Source organism: Bubalus bubalis, chromosome 15 (genome assembly GCF_019923935.1).
Source record: "Bubalus bubalis isolate 160015118507 breed Murrah chromosome 15, NDDB_SH_1, whole genome shotgun sequence".
Lineage (NCBI taxonomy): Eukaryota > Metazoa > Chordata > Mammalia > Artiodactyla > Bovidae > Bubalus > Bubalus bubalis.
In genome coordinates, this window is record NC_059171.1 from 1,231,373 (window position 1) to 1,250,206 (window position 18,834).

At 43.6% G+C, this 18,834-nt stretch overlaps 1 protein-coding gene across 12 annotated transcripts in view; it reads left to right on the forward strand.

Annotated features, from left to right (window-relative positions):
• Nucleotides 1-18,834, forward strand: part of ENPP2 (ectonucleotide pyrophosphatase/phosphodiesterase 2) — a 135,439-nt gene that overhangs the window by 101,630 nt on the left and 14,975 nt on the right. For 8 of the 12 annotated variants that reach the window (XM_025264960.3, XM_044928496.2, XM_025264963.3 and 5 more), the window contains 6 exons: nt 77-164; nt 330-417; nt 1,518-1,702; nt 5,453-5,504; nt 16,483-16,557; nt 17,849-17,985. In XM_025264960.3, the coding sequence (XP_025120745.3) occupies nt 77-164; nt 330-417; nt 1,518-1,702; nt 5,453-5,504; nt 16,483-16,557; nt 17,849-17,985 (625 nt within the window). The remainder of the gene's footprint in view (nt 1-76; nt 165-329; nt 418-1,517; nt 1,703-5,452; nt 5,505-16,482; nt 16,558-17,848; nt 17,986-18,834) is intronic. The other 4 variants (XM_045162765.1, XM_045162767.1, XM_006074702.4 and 1 more) reach the window with 1 other exon arrangement.

Genomic DNA, 18,834 nt, shown 5'->3' on the forward strand with positions numbered 1-18,834 from the left:
TTTGTGCACTGGACTTTTTTTTATCAGACCAATTTTATGAGAAGTCCTGATTGATTGTACAATCGTTTCACTCTAGGAAACCTTTGGAGGTTTATAAGAAACCATCAGGAAAATGTTTTTTCCAGGGAGACCATGGATTTGATAACAAGGTCAACAGTATGCAGGTATGCTCCCAGAACTATGAATTGAAGTGTATTTTAGAGGTTCTAAAAAAGGATGGGAATGGTGGTGTGAGTGAAGCTTGCAGAGCATTCATAACTGGAGGGAGGGTTGCTCCTGGATATTAGCAATGCCTAATTGTTTTTGTTTGTTTTCTTTTCTTTCGGAAGACTGTTTTTGTAGGTTATGGCCCAACATTTAAGTACAAGACCAAAGTACCTCCATTTGAAAACATTGAACTTTACAACGTTATGTGCGGTAAGTCACTTATTTCATCAAAACCAAGAAAACAATCCGGAGTTAACATATGAACTCCTTTCGATGTTGGAGAAAGAAATGAGGTGTCTGTTTTCTGGGATCACCTCATCTTTTCATTAAAAAAATGCTGTAATTTGCCCATTGGTTCAAGGGACAGAATATCATCCCCCTTCTAAGGCTTCTTTGTCTTCCTTCAACAGTTGACTAATGGGGAGTTTTCATGGTGTTGCTGTTGGCAGCCTCCGGCTAATCTAACACAGCATTACAGTCTGACACCACGGGTCGCAGGCCGGGTGAAGCGAGCGCTGGGCACAGCGCCCCCCCACCCTGCCCCCTGCCTCCATCTCTCCCAGCGCAGCCCGCGCACGGCTGGCCAGCTATTTATGTGCTCCTAATTATTTTTCTTCCTGGAGTCTCTAGTTGCTGGATGAGGACAGCTTTTCCTATTTAGTAAGGGAGCGCCAGTCTGGCGGTCAGAGGGGGAGTCTGCACGTCGGGTCTCCTGGGTCCCTTCCCCTCTGGGCTGCCGGCGCTCCCCGGCCCTGCCTCTCGGCTCAGGCCAGTCCCTGTGTGCCTGCTTGGCAGCCTTCTCACTCGCTCTGAAATCAGCCTGTTCATTTCACAGCGGCCCTTCAGGGCACACGGCCAGAGCCTCCTCTTGTCCTGTACTTCTGTGGAGTGCATGAGAGGGCAGGCTCGAGGTTATTTATTGATCATAAGCCCCACTTCAAAACTCGGGATAAAAAGTCTTACAGAGAAGCAGGAAGGCGACAACCCTGACGCTGATGGTCCTTGGGTTGTAGCTATCACAGACATAAAGGTGGCGAAGCGAGGCCCTATTTTCCTTCACTCTTTCTTTGTGGGAATGTCTTTCTTGATATCAGGCCGTGAAAATGCTATTTTAGAAAGTTGTTGCCAAGACCTCATCAGGCAAGGATGACTTGGGAGCTCAGAAGGGAGCCTGCCGTCTGAATTTGGTTATCCCATTCTGATTTGTGTTCCAAGTTTTCCGGACCTTGGAAGGTGAATGGCTTTGACTCTCCTCCTATCTCATCAAAAACATTTACAAAGTACCTGGCCCTTTTCTTTCTTCTCATCAGATCTCCTGGGATTGAAGCCGGCTCCAAATAACGGGACCCACGGGAGTCTGAACCATCTCCTTCGTACCAACACCTTCAGACCGACTATGCCAGAGGAAGTCACCAGACCCAATTACCCAGGGGTTATGTACCTTCAGTCCGATTTTGACCTGGGCTGTACCTGTGATGATAAGGCAGAGCCAAAGGTAGAAGTAATCTTTTTTGTTTATTATGGAAGAGCCTGTTGGGTGTAGAGCAGTGCTGTCCGATAGAACTTTCTCTGATGATACAATGGTCTTTCTGCATCATCCAAAATAGTAGTTACTAGCTACACAGCTTTCGAGCACTTGGAACTAAATTTTTAATTTTATTTAGTGGCTTGTGGCCACCATATTGGACAGCACAGGCATAGATAATGAAGAGCAAAAAATAAAATTCATGCTATTCTGTGGAGTCGCAATTCCTAACCAAACGTTTTTCTTTTTTTCAACCTGAATCACATGTCTAGCAGTCATGGTCCCAATAGGAAACAGATGGCCCGTGCAGAAGAAGTTTTTCAAGAAGGTTTAAAGGAATTGTTTCAATCACATTTAATGAGAAGACTATTTACAAAGCTGGCAGGGTAGAGGGAAATCGAGGAGGGATGGTAAAGGTGCCTGGGGCTCCCAGGGCACCAATCTGGATCTCAATAAGAAAGGGGAGGAACAGTCATCAGCACATGTAGAACGAACCCTGTAGGCGGGGCCTGAAATCTGGGTGATGGCGCCTGGAGAGAGGAAGCTGGGGGTGTGGGCACGGCCTCGCCACCCCCTGCTGGTGCCTCTCGCTGTTGGAGCCCAGCCACAGGGCAAGCTTGCTCTTTGATGTCCCTAGACATCAGCCTCCTGGACACAGGGCAGGGGAGGGAAGCGGGCAGTAGGGCGTGGGTGGGCGTGCAAATAGGTGCTGCCCCGCACAGCCAGTTGGACAGTTGTTGGAACAAGCACATGTCCAGTAATGATTTTTTTCTCGTATGTAAAAATCAATTGTATTTCTAAATATAGCAACAGACAATTGGATAATGACATTTTAAAACACTTACAATAGTGTCAAAAATATAAAATATCTAGGAATGCTGAAAACTGTATAACAGTATTGAGAGAAAGTAAAGACCTAAATAAATGAGAAGGGACGACAGAGGATGAGACGGTTGGACGGCATCACTGACTCAACGGACATGAGTTTGAGTAAACTCTGGGAGTTAGTGATGGACGGGGGGCCTGGCGTGCTGCAGTCCATGGGGTCGCAAATGGTCGGACATGACTGAGCAACTGAACTGAATTGAACTGAAGTAAATGAACCGGTACTCATCATTCATTGAAGGACTCAATATTCATGGCAGTTCTTCCTAAATTAATCTATAGATTCAAAGCAATCTCATTCGAAATCCCAGTGGATATTTTTCAGCTTTTTCTTTTGTACTGGAGTATAGCCGATAATGACTGGCTTATTGAATTTTATATTGATCAATGACCTTTAAAGTTGCCAATCAGTACTCCTGACAGCAAGACACAACCAGTGTTACCACACTGAGCTGATAGGGTTCCAACACAAAGCAAAGCAATCTGCGATTTTTGCACGTGTGGTTTTATTACAGGCAATGTGTGATCTTCTCATTAGACCTCAGAAGAATGGAAACTAGTTTTCTTATTGGTCTCTCCCCCTCCCCCTGCCACTGTCTGCCTCCTAGGGCTCCTTGGGGCCTGCGAGCCACAGTCTGGGAGCCGCCGTGGGAGCGAGGTTGCTTCCTGTCCCTCCACCCATGCCTTATTTTTTTACATATGAGCTCATTATCTTTAAGTTTTCTTTTTTTTTTAATGTGGACCATTTTTAAAGTCTTTGTTGAATTTGTTTCAATATTGCTTCTGTTTTATGTTTTGGTTTTTTGGCCTCAAGGCATATAGGATCCTAACTCCCTGACCAGGAGTTGAACCCTCAGCCCCTGCATTAGAAGGTGAAGTCTTAACCACTCTACTGCCAGGGGAGTCCTATATCCCCTTTAATGTCTCCTACTTTAGCTCCTGATGAGAATTAACAGCACTAATTAAAGTAGGTGATTCTAAGACTTCAGCTGGAGGAGTTGAGTTGCCCATGTCAACAGGAAGTGGTCTTTGAAGTGAATTCCAGTTATATTTATAGAGGCATCTATTAGATCTTGTTTTCTGAATTACCTTTCCTCTGGGAAACAAGAAATATTTTGGTTGTTTTATCTTAAACTGTTTTGGAGGGATTCTAGATCATCTTTATTTTCTCAATGGTTTTCTCCAAAAGACTACTTTTCTTAAAAAAAAAAAAAACAAAAAAAACACAGATATACAAAAAAGATAAAGATGAATAAAATGAATACTTCAATATATAGACATCGTGAGAAAGAAAACGTTAAAGATGGAACGGAAGCTCCACGTGACACCCCCATCCCAATCCCACTTCCTTCCTACCTCAAAGCTAATTAATATCCTGTGCTGTGCTTAGTCGCTTAGTCATGTCTGACTCTTTGCAACTCAATGGGCTACAGCCTGCCAGGCTCCTCCGTCCATGGGATTCTCCAGGCAAGAATACTGGAGTGAGTTGCCATGCCCTCCTCCAGGGGATCTTCCCAACCCAGAGATTGAACCCAGGTCTCCTGCACTGCAGGCAGATTCTTTACTATCTGAGCCCCCAGGGAAGCCCAATATCCTGAATACAGTATATATAATTGCCATGCTGTGCTGTGCTCAGCTGTGTCTAACTCTTTGAGACCTGATGGACTGTAACCCGACAGGCTCCTCTCTCCAAGGGATTTTCCAGGCAAGACTATAGGAGTAGGTTGTCATTTCCTACTCCAGGGGATCTTCCTGACCCAGGGATCCAATTGGAGTCCCCTGCATTGGTAGATGGATTCTTACCACCGAGGAAGCCCTATAATTGCCATGGAGGCCTCTGTACTTTCACTCCGTACATAGGTATCTCAAATAATATATCAAGATACCTTTAGTATAGTTCCCTAAAATAACCTATTGTATAGTTTTGAATATTTTATTTTTTATTAAAAAGATGTTTTTTTGGCTGCTCCTCGAAGCATTTTGGATCCAATTCCCACACCAGGGACTGAACTGATGGCCCCTACACTGGAAGTGTGGAGTCTTACCCACTGGACCGCCAGGGAAGTCCCCTGGAAGTTTTATATTTTTTATGTAAATGCTGTTATACCATATGTATCCTGCATTTATTTGTTGATCACTGTATTTTAAAGAGTTTTTACAAATTAATACATGAAGTTTTCTCTCATTCATTTTTATTGCTAATATCAATGGCTATTATAATGCGTAATTGCACAGCTAGCGCATCACGACTGTGTTCCTTTGGCTACTTGAGCACGTTTGGTAGCTGCAGCCGTTGCGCCTCAAGACTGCGGCTGTCGGCACTGCTGCAGGTGTCTGTGCCCGTGCCGAGTGTCTCCAGGATCCACAGTGCAAATGGAATCGCTGAGTCACGACAGTTTCAGGATGGCTGGATCATTCCATTTCTACTTTAGAAAAAGCAATTTTATAAATTTGTTTGGGAATCACTTTAGTGTACCTAGAGATTAATCCAAACTTTTGAGGCAATATTAGAGTTAATTTGTATATATGTGCCCTAATCCTCATCATGGACATGGGAGGCTGGTCCCATGATTATCCATGGTTTTAAGAAAAGGAAGCAAAGTCATGGAGAGATTAAATAGCATGTTCAACACCAGAGATCGCTCAGAAGTACAGCCTCAGTGTCAATTTGAGATAAAGTAGTAACACTTTATAGAGCGTGTGATATTGATGAAGCTTAGGATCCTATTTTGAATTTAGCTGGGTACTGAATAGAGAGAAGGGTGCTGGAAAGAAAGACCGTTTCTGATCTGCTTTCTTTTCCCTTTTCTTTGTTTTTTATTTTCACACATGAAGAACAAATTGGATGAACTCAACAAACGCCTTCATATAAAAGAGTCCACAGAAGGTAAGGAGTTGACAGAAAAAAGAACCAGATAAGTTTTGTTTTCTAGTTTTCAAAAACTGGAGAGACTTATTTACTTCATAATGTAAGCACAGTGTTTTCTTAAAATTTGAATTCAGATTGCAGAGTGACCTTTATGTGATCTGGCAAAGGGTATTGGTTTTTTCTCTGTATACAAGGTGCCAGCTATGTAACAGAAAAGTTCTATTACCTTTTTTTTCCCCCTTAACAGCTTTTAACCCTCTGAAAAACAGACACACTGTTGTGTATCTGATGGGTTATAAGTTAAGGGCTGAGGGGACTTCAGATGAAGGGGATGGAAATCACCAGTGGTAAGAGCTGGTTCCTCTGCTGAAGGTTCCCCACCTGGAGAGTCAGTGTGTATGTCAAGGGGAGGGGTGCCCGGAAGGAACTGTGTTAGAACTCTCTCCCAAGAGGGTCTCGAGCCCTAACGCACCCTCCTGTTGTTCTGTATACGATTATAACACGCCTGGCTTAGCCAGCTTCTGCAGGCTTGTGATGAGAACAGAAAGCCTCAGCGGTTTGTGCATCTCTTATTCCTATTTCAGGGTGTGACTGTTGGCCAGGTGCCCCTCTGCCCCGTGGCACTTTCACTTTAGAGTCTGGTGTGAGGGAGCTGGCCTGGTCAGAGCACGCCCTTCTCGGGGTGGAGCCAGGCCATGGGGCTCAGTGCGTCTGCTTTCCTTTGTTCAGCGCCTTAGCTGACTGTGAGCACCTCATGGCTTTCTCTCTCCACTCGGTCATTCTGGGTATCGATGTGCATCCTGACACTTCTCCCGTCCCTGCTGCCCCATCTGCAGGCCTGAGTCTGCGTCCTGGGCAGAGGGACCAGGGCTGAGGGCGGAGTGTGTGCCCCTACGTCCTGCTGACTTCCTGGTGCAGGGTCGAGTCACGTGTCCATCCCGGGGTTTCTGGCTGGGTTCGGTGCTTCTGCTTGGATGAGGCATTTCTCACTTCCGTTTCAAGTTCAGTGGGGCCAGCAGGGCATGTGAAGCCCGTGGAAGAGGGCGTACATTCTCTCCCCAGGGACCCCGTCCTCCACATTCCTTGGCGATGGGTGGAAGCATATAATCCTTTACACAAGAGCAGTAAATAATTAGGAAGAGTAATGTGATCTACCACCCAGGCTCTTCCTTCTGATTTTGAAATTAGATGAGGAAGAGGGGAAGCCTCCTAGGCAGGTTACTGCAGCAGAGGCGACAGCATCTTCTAACAGCAAGGGAATGACCCTTGTGTGTGAAAAAGAAGACTGAACTCAAGCACAGCTGCCCAGGTCATGCAGTCAAGACGCACATAGTCAAATTCTCTTGAGAGCATTACTTATTAGCTGACATGGTTCTGTTTATCACATGTGCTGTCTTCAATCTGATTAAGCAAAGGTTGAGGAAACCCGTGGAAGATTTTATTTCCTTGATTTATTTCTCCTCTCTGTAAAGATCTTCATCTTTTCCCTTCTTCTCTTTCTGCATATCCACCCTCCTGCTTCTCTCTGTGATGACGGAACACACAGGCTCTTTGACATGTCATTGGATGAACACGGCTTTAGAGAAAGGACTTGGTTGATGGAAGGTACACAAATCCACGAACTCTAGAAGTGATTCAAAATATTTGACATCAAATCTAGTGGATGACGGTGTCATTATATTTGGAAAAATTCCAATACTGCCAGGATCAAGAACCCGCCTGCCAGTGCAGGAGATGTAAGAGACATGGGTTCAATCCCTGGGTCGGGAAGATCCCCTGGAGGAGGGCATGACAACCCACTCCAGTATTCTTGCCTGGAGAACCACATGGATAGAGGAGCCTGGCGGGCTGCAGTCCATGGGGTCACAAAGAGTCAGACACAACTGAATGAATTCACACACACGCACACCACGATCAAGGAGTATAGAGTCTCATGATTTGAGTTTTTCAAACATTCAATCAGCAAGGCAGAGAAATATGACTGAAATGTTTCTTTTCTGAAAGCCACTAATGAAATAGTTAGTTATGATAGCTTTGAAGGGACACTCATGTATTTTCTGATTCAAGCTCTGGCTCTTCATGGTCCTAAAACATTTCCGGCTGGGAAAAAAAAAAATCTTTCACTTCGTTTTCTGGTGGCAGTGTGCTCTTGGGACAAAACCAGCCCCACACTCGGCACAAAGAGTGGCCTCACACTGCTGAGCGCGGGAGTAAGAGGCATCTTCTGGCGAACTGCTGACTAGCGACCTCATCGTTCCTTTGCTCCACTCAGCGTTGAATACATCTTACTTCTCGATGCTTTCATATCACTGGGGCTTAAAGTTTTTACTTTTTCATGGCAATGGACCCTCATGAGGATTTGTTAAGCACCTGCCCTGAGCTGGGGGTTGATTTTGCTGAGACGTTCTGTCAGGTTCTGTCAGCCGTCTCACCGCCAGTTCCAGGTGAATTCTTTACCACTGAGCCACTGGGGAAGCCTGGGACAGCCTCTGATGATGCAAGGGAGTCTGTATTTATTTTTATTATAATTAATGGCTTAATATCAATAGACTTTTTTGGTAAAGTTGTCTGAGTTTATATAGCACTGTTTGCTATGTATGCATAATAATGGCTATTTGCAATTGCCAATAACTGGAGTGATATAAGAGAGATGCTAAAACCATTACATGAAATACAAATAACTATATGTCACTGTCTGATTGGTGCTTGTTTAAATTCTAGAGTACGTGTAAGCCTCAGCGTCCTCTCTCCTGTCTGGTTCTCTCCCTGTCTCTTGCTGTTTGTCTCCTTAAGGGCCCTGTCTCAGTCAGGGCTTCAGCTACAGAGTGCCATTTTCTTGTCTGAGTTCCTTCGGGCTGCTGTGGTGTGCCTGGTTCATAAGTCTGGTCCCCCGGAAGTCATCGGGGTCCGCTCTGCTGGGGGGGCCTCTGAATTCGCGGTGCTGTGTGCGCTGTGCTCTGAGTAGGCACTTCCCCTTTCTGCATATCTTTGAACATGTACTGAGGCTTTTCAATCATTTTGTAGACCTAAAGCTCTATACAAATGTAAAGTTGTATTATTTTCCTGCCTAGTTTTTAAAAAAATACACAAGTAGGTAGCTGATTCTTTCAGAATAAATCACGTGCCCTGAACATACATTTGTACCAACCACGTCTGTAAAAGCTGTGCTTTCCAATAATGAAACAACTCAGGGTAAGTTCAAGGTAACAGAAGAATGGTATATTTAATTAATGTTAGGTTATGTTTTATCACCGACTCAATGGACATGAGTTTGAGCAAACTCCAGGAGATGGCGAAGGACAGGGAGGCCTAGGGTGCTGCAGTCCATGGGGTTGCAAAGAGTTGGACACGACTCAGTGACAGAACAACAATGACAAATGTTTTATTAGAAATACTAAATTTACAGAATCAAGTCCTTCACTAAAGAACAATATAATCTTCAAAAATTATGATCTAAACTGATTTCTAAAGCCCTAATATTTCTACATTTGTAATGAATCCCAGATCTTAGTTGTATGGCTGCTATTTCTACATCAGATGTATTTAATGTCTTGGCAAATGTACTGAATTTTCATTTTGAAATCCGTTGAATGAATGAATGAATGAGATGGGGATGCTTAAATTTCTCATAGCAAGCACTTCTGGCCCTGGAGCCAGGTGGAAGTTTCACTGTAAGAATAACTGCACTGTTCATTTTCACCTTAGTCTTTTCTCTGTTTACATTACTAAACCGTGTTTTATATTTTCTTAGTCAGATTGGCATTCACTATCATCTTTGTGAGAAAAAGGTAAAAATCACTGTAACACGCATGTTTGGCTCCTTATCACACCCTATGAGAAATTAGTTTGATTAGAAAAATGACTTAACCAACTAGTGATTCTTGTCAATTTAAAGCAGAGCCTTGAACAACTAGAGGGACACTTGTCTGTAGCTCTTTTCAATTATGAAATGCTTCTCACTTTTGTTATTTTACTGGAGATGTTGCTGCTGCTAAGTCGCTTCAGTCATGTCTGACTCTGTGCGACCCCATAGACAGCAGCCCACCAGGCTCCCCCATCCCTGGGATTCTCCAGGCAAGAACACTGGAGTGGGTTGCCATTTCCTTCTCCAGTGCGTGAAAGTAAAAAGTGAGAGTGAAGTCGCTCAGTCGTGTCTGACCCTTAGCGACCCCATGGACTGCAGCCTACCAGGCTCCTCCATCCATGGGATTTTTCCAGCCAAGAGTACTGGAGTCGGGTGCCATTGCTTTCTCCTAACTTTCTCTTTTGTAGAGCCAATTAACAAAGAGCATTGTGATAGTTTCAGGCAAATAGGGAAGGGACTCAGCCATATGTATACATGTATCCATTCTTCTCTAAACTCCCCTCCCATCCAGGCTGACACATATCATTGAGCAGAGTTCCATGTGTTGTACCTTGTTGGTTATCCATTTTAAATACAGCAGTGTGTACATGCCCATCCCAAACTCCCTAACTATCCCTTCCCCCATCCTTCCCCCAGGCAACCGTAAGTTTGTTCTCTAAGTCTGTGCCTGTTTTGTAAGTTCATTTGTATCGTTTCTTTTTAAACTCTGCATATAAGGGATGTCATGTGATATTTCTCCTTCTCCAAACACTGAATTTTAATGACTACCTATCAGTATTCCTTGCTGATGTTGAAAATTTACTAAATTTGGTGTTGTCGTTCAGTCACAGATCCTGTCCAACTCCTTGCGACCCCATGGACTGCAGCATGCCAGTCTTCCCTGTCCTTTCCCATCTCCCAGGGTTTGCTCAAACTCATGTCTATTGAGTCAATGATGCTATCCAGTCGTCTCAACCTCTATTGCCTCCTTCTCCTCCTGCCCTCAATCTTTCCCACATCAGGGTCTTTCCAACGAATTGGCTTTTCTCATTAGATGGCCAAAGTATTGGAGTTTCAGCTTCAGCATCAGTCCTTCCAGTGAATATTTAGGGTTGATTTCCTTTATGATGTACTGGTTTGATCTCCTTGCTGTTCAGGGGACTCTCAAGAATCTTCTGCAACACCACAGTTCAAAAGCATCAATTCTTTGGCACTCAACCTTCTTTATGGTCCACCTCTCACATCTGTACATAACTACTGGAAAAATTGTAGCTTTGACTGTATGGACCTTTGTCAGCAAAGTGATGTCTCTGCATTTTAATAGTCTGTCTGGGTTGGTCATAGCTTTCCTTCCAAGGAGCAAGTGTCTTCTGATTTCATGGCTGCAATCAGCATCCACAGTGATTTTCAGTCAGTTCAGTCACTCAGTTGTGTCTGACTCTTGTGACCCCATGGACTGCAGCCCACCAGGCCTCCCTGTCCATCACCACCTCCTGGAGTTTGCTCAAACTCATGTCCATTGAGTCGGTGATGCCATTCCAACCGTCTCGTCCTCTGTCATCCCTTTCTTCTCCTGCCTTCAATCTTTCCCAGCATCAGGGTATTTTCCAGTGAGTTAGTTCTTTGCATCAGGTGGCTAAAGTATTGGAGTTTCAACTTCAGTATCAGTCCTTCCAGTGAATATTCAGGACTAATTTCCTTTAGGATGGCGTGGTTGGATCTCCTTGCTGTCCAAGGGGCTCTCAAGAGTCTTCTCCAACACCACAGTTCAAAAGCATCAATTCTTCAGTGCTCAGCTTTCTTTATAGTCCAACTCTCACATCCATACATGACTACTGGAAAAACTATAGCCTTGACTAGACAGGACACCGTCTGAGTGGTGGGCTTCCCTGGTGGCTCAAAGAGTAAAGTATCTGCCTGCGATGGGGGAGACCCGGGGAGAAACGATCCCTGGGTCGGGAAGATCCCCTGGAGAAGGAAATGGCCAATCCACTCCAGTATTCTTGCCTAGAGAATCCCATGGATGGAGGAGCCTGGTAGGCTACAGTCCACAGGGTCACAAGGAGCCAGACATTATTGTGGCTTGTTGGCTTTGATTAAATTATAGGACTTCTCTGGTGGCTCAGATGGTAAAGCGTCTGTCTGCAATGCGGGAGACCTGGGTTCAATCCCTGGGTCGGGAAAATCCCCTGGAGAAGGAAATGGCAGCCCACTCCAGTACTATTGTCCATGGAAAATCTCATGGACAGAGGAGCCTTGGAGGCTACAGTCCATGGGGTCGCAAAGAGTCAGACACAACTGAGCGACTCCACTTTCTTTCACTTTCTTTCTTTGACTAGACAGACCTGCGTTGGCAAAGTAATGTCTTTGCTTTTTCATATGCTGTCTAGGTTGCTCACAGCTTTCCTTCCAAGGAGCAGCGTCTTTTAATTTCATGGCTGCAGTCACCATCTGCAGTGATTCTGGAGCCCAGAAAATAAAGTCTCTCTGTTTCCACTGTTTCCCCATCTATTTGCCATGAAGTGATGGGACCAGACGCCATGATCTTAGTTTTCTGAGTGTTGAGTTTTAAGCCAACTTTTTCACTCTCCTGTTTCACTTTCATCAAGAGGCTCTTTAGTTCTTCGCTTTCTGTCATAAGGGTGGTGTCATCTGTCTATCTGAGGTTGTTGCTATTTCTCCTGGCAATCTTGATTCTATTAGAGTGGTATCATCTGCATATCTGAAGCTGTTGATCTTTCTCTTGGCAGTCTTGATTCCCACTTATAATTCATCCATGCCAGCATTTCACATGATGTACTCTGCATATAAGTTAAATAAGCAGGGTGACAGTATACAGCCTTGTCATACTCCTTTACCAATTCTGAAACAATCGGTTGTTTGATATCTGGTTCTAACTGTTGCTTCTTGACCTGCATACTGGTTTCTCAGGAGACAGATAAGGTGGTCTGGTATTTCCATCTCTTTAAGAGTCGTCCAGTTTGTTGTGACCTACACAGTCAAATGCTTCAGTATAGTCAGTAAATCAGAAGTAGAAGTCTTTCTGGAATTCCCTTGCTTTTTCTATGATCCAACAAATGTTGGCAATTTGATCTCTGGTTCCTCTGCCTCTTCTAAATCCAGCTTGTACATCTGGAAGTTCTCGGTTCACATCTTGCTGAAGCCCACCTTACAGGATTTTGAGCATAACCTTGCTATGAATGCAATCATAGAATAGTTTGAACATTCTTTGGCATTGCCCTTCTTTGAGATTGGAATGAAAACTGACCTTTTCCAGTCCTGTGGCCCCTGCTGAGTTTTCCAAATTTGCTGGCGTATTGAGTGCAGCACTGTAACGGGATCGTCTTTTAGGATTTGAGATAGATCAGCTGGAATTCTGTCACCTCCACTAGCTTTGTTCATAGTGATGCTTCCTAAGGCCCACTTGGCTTCACACTCCAGAATGGCTGGCTCTAGGTGAGTGACCACACCATCATGGTTATCCAGATCATGAAGGCCTTTTTTGTATAGTTCTCCTGGGTATTCTTCACACCTCTTCTTAATATCTTCTGGTTCTGTTAGGTCCTTACCCTTTCTGTCCTTGGTCTGCCCATTCTTGTATGAAATATTCCCTTGGTATCTCTAATTTTCTTGAAGAGATCTCTAGTCTTTCCCATTCTGTTGTTTTCCTCTATTTCTTTGCATTGTTCACTTAAGAAGGCTTTCTTATCTCTCCTTGCTATTCTCTGGAACTCTGCATTCAGTTCGGTCTATCTTTCCCTTTCTCCCTTGCCTTTTGCTTCTCTTCTTTTCTCAAATATCTGTAAAGCCTCCTCAGACAGCCACTTTGCCATCCTGTATTTCTTTTTCTTTGGATTGGTTTTGGTTACTGCATCCTGTACAGTGTTACAAACCTCCGTCCATAGTTATTCAGGCACTCTGTCTACCAGATCTAATCCCTTGAATCTATTCATCACCTCCACTGTATAATGGTAAGGGATTTGATGTACGTCATACCAGAATGGCCTAGTGATTTTTCCCTACTTTTTTCAATTTAAGCCTGAATTTACCAAATGCCCTTTACTGAATGACCACACAACTACGCTGGACCGAGACAGGGCGAGGAGCTTTACAGATTTGCTTGTAAAGAGTGCAGCATCTCAGAGAGCTATGAGGCTCTGGGAGGTTAGGTCAGAGAATCACAAAGCTATAAAGAGCTGAGATGAGATCTGACTCCAGTTCTACTGGACACTAAAGCCTCTGTGCTTCCCTCTGTAAATGCTTCTTATTTTAAGGGTGGGAATAAAGAGAGAGTGTTTGGAGAGAATCTCAGTGCACAGCAGGGTTTGGAAGTTGTTTCTGAAGCAGTAGATGCTTGGATACAAACCGCTGGTCATATGAGCTCCTCAGCAGGCGTGACTGAGTCCGAGCTCCTGCCTGGAGTAAGTGGGCCTTCCACCCAGCGTGCTCTCTATTAGAATAACCTGGCAGGCGGCATCCACCTGGAGACTGTCCAAGAAGCTAGAAGAAGAGTAATGTGCCGAGGCAGAGACCTGGATTCTGGGTGCTGTCGTGTAGCTGAATTACCTCACGCAAATCATGTACCCTCAGTCCCTGCATCAGTAAGATGAAGATGGCACTCGTCGGCCCAGTCTGTCTCTTGGGGTATATTAGACGGCTCATATGTAGAAGGCCAGGTCTTGAAAGTCATAAAGAACAATATTTTGTTTTCAAATAAAACAATCATTTATTTATCCAGGTCAATATCTGGCAACGTTGGAAGCAGAGATACAATGGTAAACAAAATAAAAGTGCTGTCCTCATTAAGTTATTATTTTATTGTGAGATTCAGCCTGTTGATGAGTTACAACACAGTGTTTTAAAGGCCGAGGTAAGAAAGACCAGGACACTAACAGAGGCATCCAGTCTAATCCCAGAAGCGGTTTACTCGGCAGTAAATGATAGTGGACACTCATAAGGCCAAGGGGGAGAAAGGAGGTAGGAAAAGCAGAGACCTGGGGTAGAGATTCTGTGGTAAAATGTAAGAGCATATTATTGTGGGAGTGAATGTTTAAAACACAAACAGAAAAAGAGGAGAGATTTTCATGTGGCTCTCAAGTCAGCCAGCTAATCTATGGGAATATGGGTCAGAAAGCTGAAGAGGGAAAAGAAATACACACTCCAGTCTGGACAAGCAAACGCTGGAAGACAAAAAAAGAGGGCTGGGGAAGTCCATACCACTTGAAAAGGTTTGCCTCCCAGTACTTGCCAAATGTGGTATCTGGAGGGGAACTGTGGCATGTCCCGAGAATTCCAGACACTATTGTAAACAGGGGCCTGGGGTGTGGCATGGAGGCTCTGTCTGGAATCTCACGGAGTAGGAACCCAGCCTGGAAAGACAAAAGTTATGCTAGATCTGTGTCAAGAAGTCACGAGGAACATATTTCGAAACTAGAAGTTCATCTCCAGGGTGGCTGGTCTCAGGACGGGGCCCTTACATGCACAAAGACTGAGCTCCAAGTCCTTTCTGTGGCTCAACCAACAGGGACTTTTTGCTACACAGAAATGCCGTGAATGACTTGCCTAAGGTGTCGTATGGAGTAGCAGAGTCAGGCAGTGACCAAGAACCTGTGATTCTTTGATACCCTGATAAACCGAAAAGGCTGTCACTCAGTCGTGTCCGACTCTTTGCGACCCCGTGGACTGTAGCCCTCCAGGCTCCTCTGTCCATGGGATTATCCAGGCAGGACTGCTGGAGGGGGTAGCCATGCCCTCCTCCAGGGGATCTTCACAACCCAGGGATCGAACCCCGGTCTCCTGCATTGTAGGCAGACTCTAACACTGAACCACCAGGGAAGCCCTAATAAACCCCAAAAGGGAAATCTAAATTTGGATTCTGGGCTTAAAAGGTTTCTTACTGCAAAGATTTCACCTCTTATGCTTCAGGAAGACTCAAGTAGGTTCTTTCAGTCATTGGGGAGCTCGTGGGCTCTTAGGAGACTGCCAAAGCTACTACTTTTTTTTTTTTTTTCTTTTTTGCTTCATCTCATATATGGTCAGTTAACAACTGAGGAAAAGTGAGTCAGATAATGATATCTTTGTGCTCTGTGTGCCCAAAACTCCAGTAGTGCATATACTGGGAGCTAGGAAGCCCACATTTCTGAAGAAAATTGAGTCTGTACATATAGAGCAAAAGCATAAGTAGAGATGGAGAAGCTTAACTAGAGAAACGTTTCAGCAGAAAGGGACTCTTCGGATGTCTTGTCCCCTTTTGCTCCCCTTTCTCCCTCTCGTCCCCTTGTCTTTTCCATGGGAGCTGAACGATGAGACCATGTTATCTGTCGTCCCCTTTTGAGGGTGAGAAGAGCGACTGTGCCAGGACATAGGCGTAACTGGGACGTGGGTTCACCGTGTCTTAGCTCCCTAAGGTCCGGAGGGCTGCACTGACGCCCTCAGCCCCGTCTGTGGCAGGTGCCGTTCTCTGTGCTCCTGTTCGGCCACGTCAGTGTCTCGGCTAGAGTGGGTGCCAGGCTGCCTTTCAGTTATCCATGCCATGTTTCTGTCTCCCATGGAACTGTGAGCTCCTGGAGGCTGAAAGCCTCAAGACTTCCAGCCTTGTCTGGAGAATCCCATGGACAGAGGAGCCTGGCGGGCTGCAGTCCATGGGGTCACACAGAGCTGGACACTGAATGACCTAGCACGCACACATGATTTATCTCTGTCCCATAAGCCAAGACCTGACACTCATGTTTGACAAGGGAGGGTATACTGACAACACGTTTGAAGGGAGACAAGTGAGAGGATTGGTGGAAAAGTTATCCCCAGGGCAAAGAAAAGGCGTCCGACGTGTCACAGCGTAGAGGCGCTGCCAGTGATTACGGGCAGTCCTGCAAATCAGTCAGCCTTCATGGAATGGAGGGGTGACAAGAAGTAAGGAGGAACCAGAGCTGGTGGAGTCCACAGATTGCCCAAGACTATTGACCGATGCCTGCTCCAAAGAGGGGTGGTGCGTGAAGGAACACAGTTGCTGTTTTGCTGTACTCCTTAATGGGATAGACTGCATAATCTACCAGGTTTGCATTTGAGCTTGGAGGAATGTGTTGGGTAAGCATGAAAACTTGAATGATAAAAAGAGAATAGCTTCTCAAAGAATCTTGATACTTCTGCTTCCAGCTGAAACCAGGAAATTCAGAGGCAGCAAAAATGAAATCAAGGAAAACGTTAATGGAAATTTTGAACCTAGAAAAGGTTTGGTTTGAGTTTTGAAGGACAGTCTGACCTGGTTAATAACTGCTCCCAAGTACTACTGTTATGATTTGCAGGCTTTTTATGTGTTTGTTATATATTTCATTTATATAATATTTAGCCTATTATTTTCTAATTCTTAGGGGTGGGTCTCTAAATTCAGCAGCTTAACCAAGGCTTCTACATTTACTGCAGTGCTGACGAAGCCCAACTACCCAGAACAGGCTTGTGTTGTTAACAGTGTGGGCTGTTTTGCCTCAAATCAGCAGTTCTGCTTGGGAGGGTCATGCAAAGTAATCTACAGAGTTTTCTCTGTTACTTGCATAGAATGGTAATACTTTAATTAAAGCAACATGTATACATAATTTAATAAGTGACTGCCAGAAATGATTTTCTCTAATAGAAATCATAGCAAAATTTTTTTATTTTGGTTATCACTTAGGGAATTGTGAATTGCCGAAGCCTCAGTCGCTAACTATTTTGATCTGTAGGACCCCAATTTCTAAGGGTCCATGGCAATTCTGATTTTGGCCTCTCTAAAATGGGCAGATCAAGCTTGAGGCAGTTATTGTGGGTGTGGCATGAAGGTCTTCCCGCTCATGTCCCCTGTCTTCTTCTCAGAAGATGAAGGTTTCAAACCTTTATTTTTCGTAAAAGGAATCTACATTCTGGGGTCTTAACTTAGTTCTTTGCTAACTGACAACCTTCCTTTTGTATTCAAAGGACCCTCTTGAATGCCACTTATTTTATCTATACATGTTCCTTTAAGTTCTTACCTAAAGGGTTTTCCTATGTGTCACAAAGCTACTTACTTTAAACGCTCATTACTGCTCACTTTTTATGCTGAAATAATGCATATTTGAGTTGCAGTTTACAAATAATGATCAAAGAGTGCCTTTCTCTTAATTAAATCGTTGGTTAATTTGATAAGCCTTTCAGGGTCAAAGGAATTAATTCTATAAAAATACAACTATCTTGACTTCCCATTCAGCTGAATCATTTCACAATTTTCTTTCCCATGTGGATTAAAATTCTTTACAACTGGAAAATAATTATTAAAATAAATATGGCATTTGAATTACAGTTTTGATGACTGGAAGCCTTGACCCATGCGTAGGTGATCAAATAAACCACCAAAGTAATAGGAACACTAACCTGATTAAATTAAGGAGAAGGAACTACATTATTAATAGTAAGCAAGCAAATGTTGGACAACTTGACTCTCTTCATTTGAGTGTTTAACATTTGATGTACATTTTAATCTGTATTTAAGACATTATTTTTTCTCTCCTAGAGAGACATCTCCTCTATGGACGGCCTGCTGTGCTCTATCGGACTAGATATGATATCTTATATCACACTGACTTTGAAAGCGGTTATAGTGAAATATTTCTAATGCCACTCTGGACATCATACACTGTTTCCAAACAGGTCATTGAGAACATTGGGTTTCATGTTCTTCATGTCATTACGCTCCATGCCTTAATAGAATGATGGCTGGTGGAACAGAATTTTGTTTTAGAAAAGACTTTTAATTTTTCCTGATGAAAGAAATCCTACATTGGGTCTATTGTAAAATATTTTGAATTAGGCTTTCTGCCATGTTCTAATAACTTCATGGTAATATGTGAAATAGCATAGCATACTAATTCTGTTAGTTTCTTTTACTGTGCTTGTCATGCCCCAGTAGTTTCAGAAGCTATCAAGATTTGGCTGTGTGTTTTAATAGACTTATTATTTAGAGCAGTTTTAGGTTCACAGCAAAATTGAATAGAAAGGACAGAGATTTCCCATATACCCACAGCTCCACACATCACAGCCTGACCCACTAACATCTTGTTTTGTTTTTTTTAATGAAGGTTTGTTTTATGTTGGGGTTTCAGTTTTGGTAAAGATGAGATAGTTCGGTTTATATCAGAAATTAGAAAAATTTATTACAGTCGAGATATGTTTCTAATTTCTGAATACAAAGGACTACTTCAACTGCCCCAACATAGCTTCTTATTAATTTGTACTCGGGCACATACAATACATAAACAGTTATTTTTTTAAAATAGGAGATATGTCTATATTATTCCTGAGAACATTATTTTTTAAGCTGTCTTCTGTGGAATCTCATTCATTATGTCAACAGTGAGATTTCTGCCTTCTGTATTGTTGTTTTACCTCAGACTGATAAGAGAGTTCTGCTAGTAGAAAAAAAGAGTTTGAAAATTACTAGCTTAATGCATTTAAAAGTGAGATCTTTTTTTTTTTTTTAAAATATATTTTTCTTTTTTT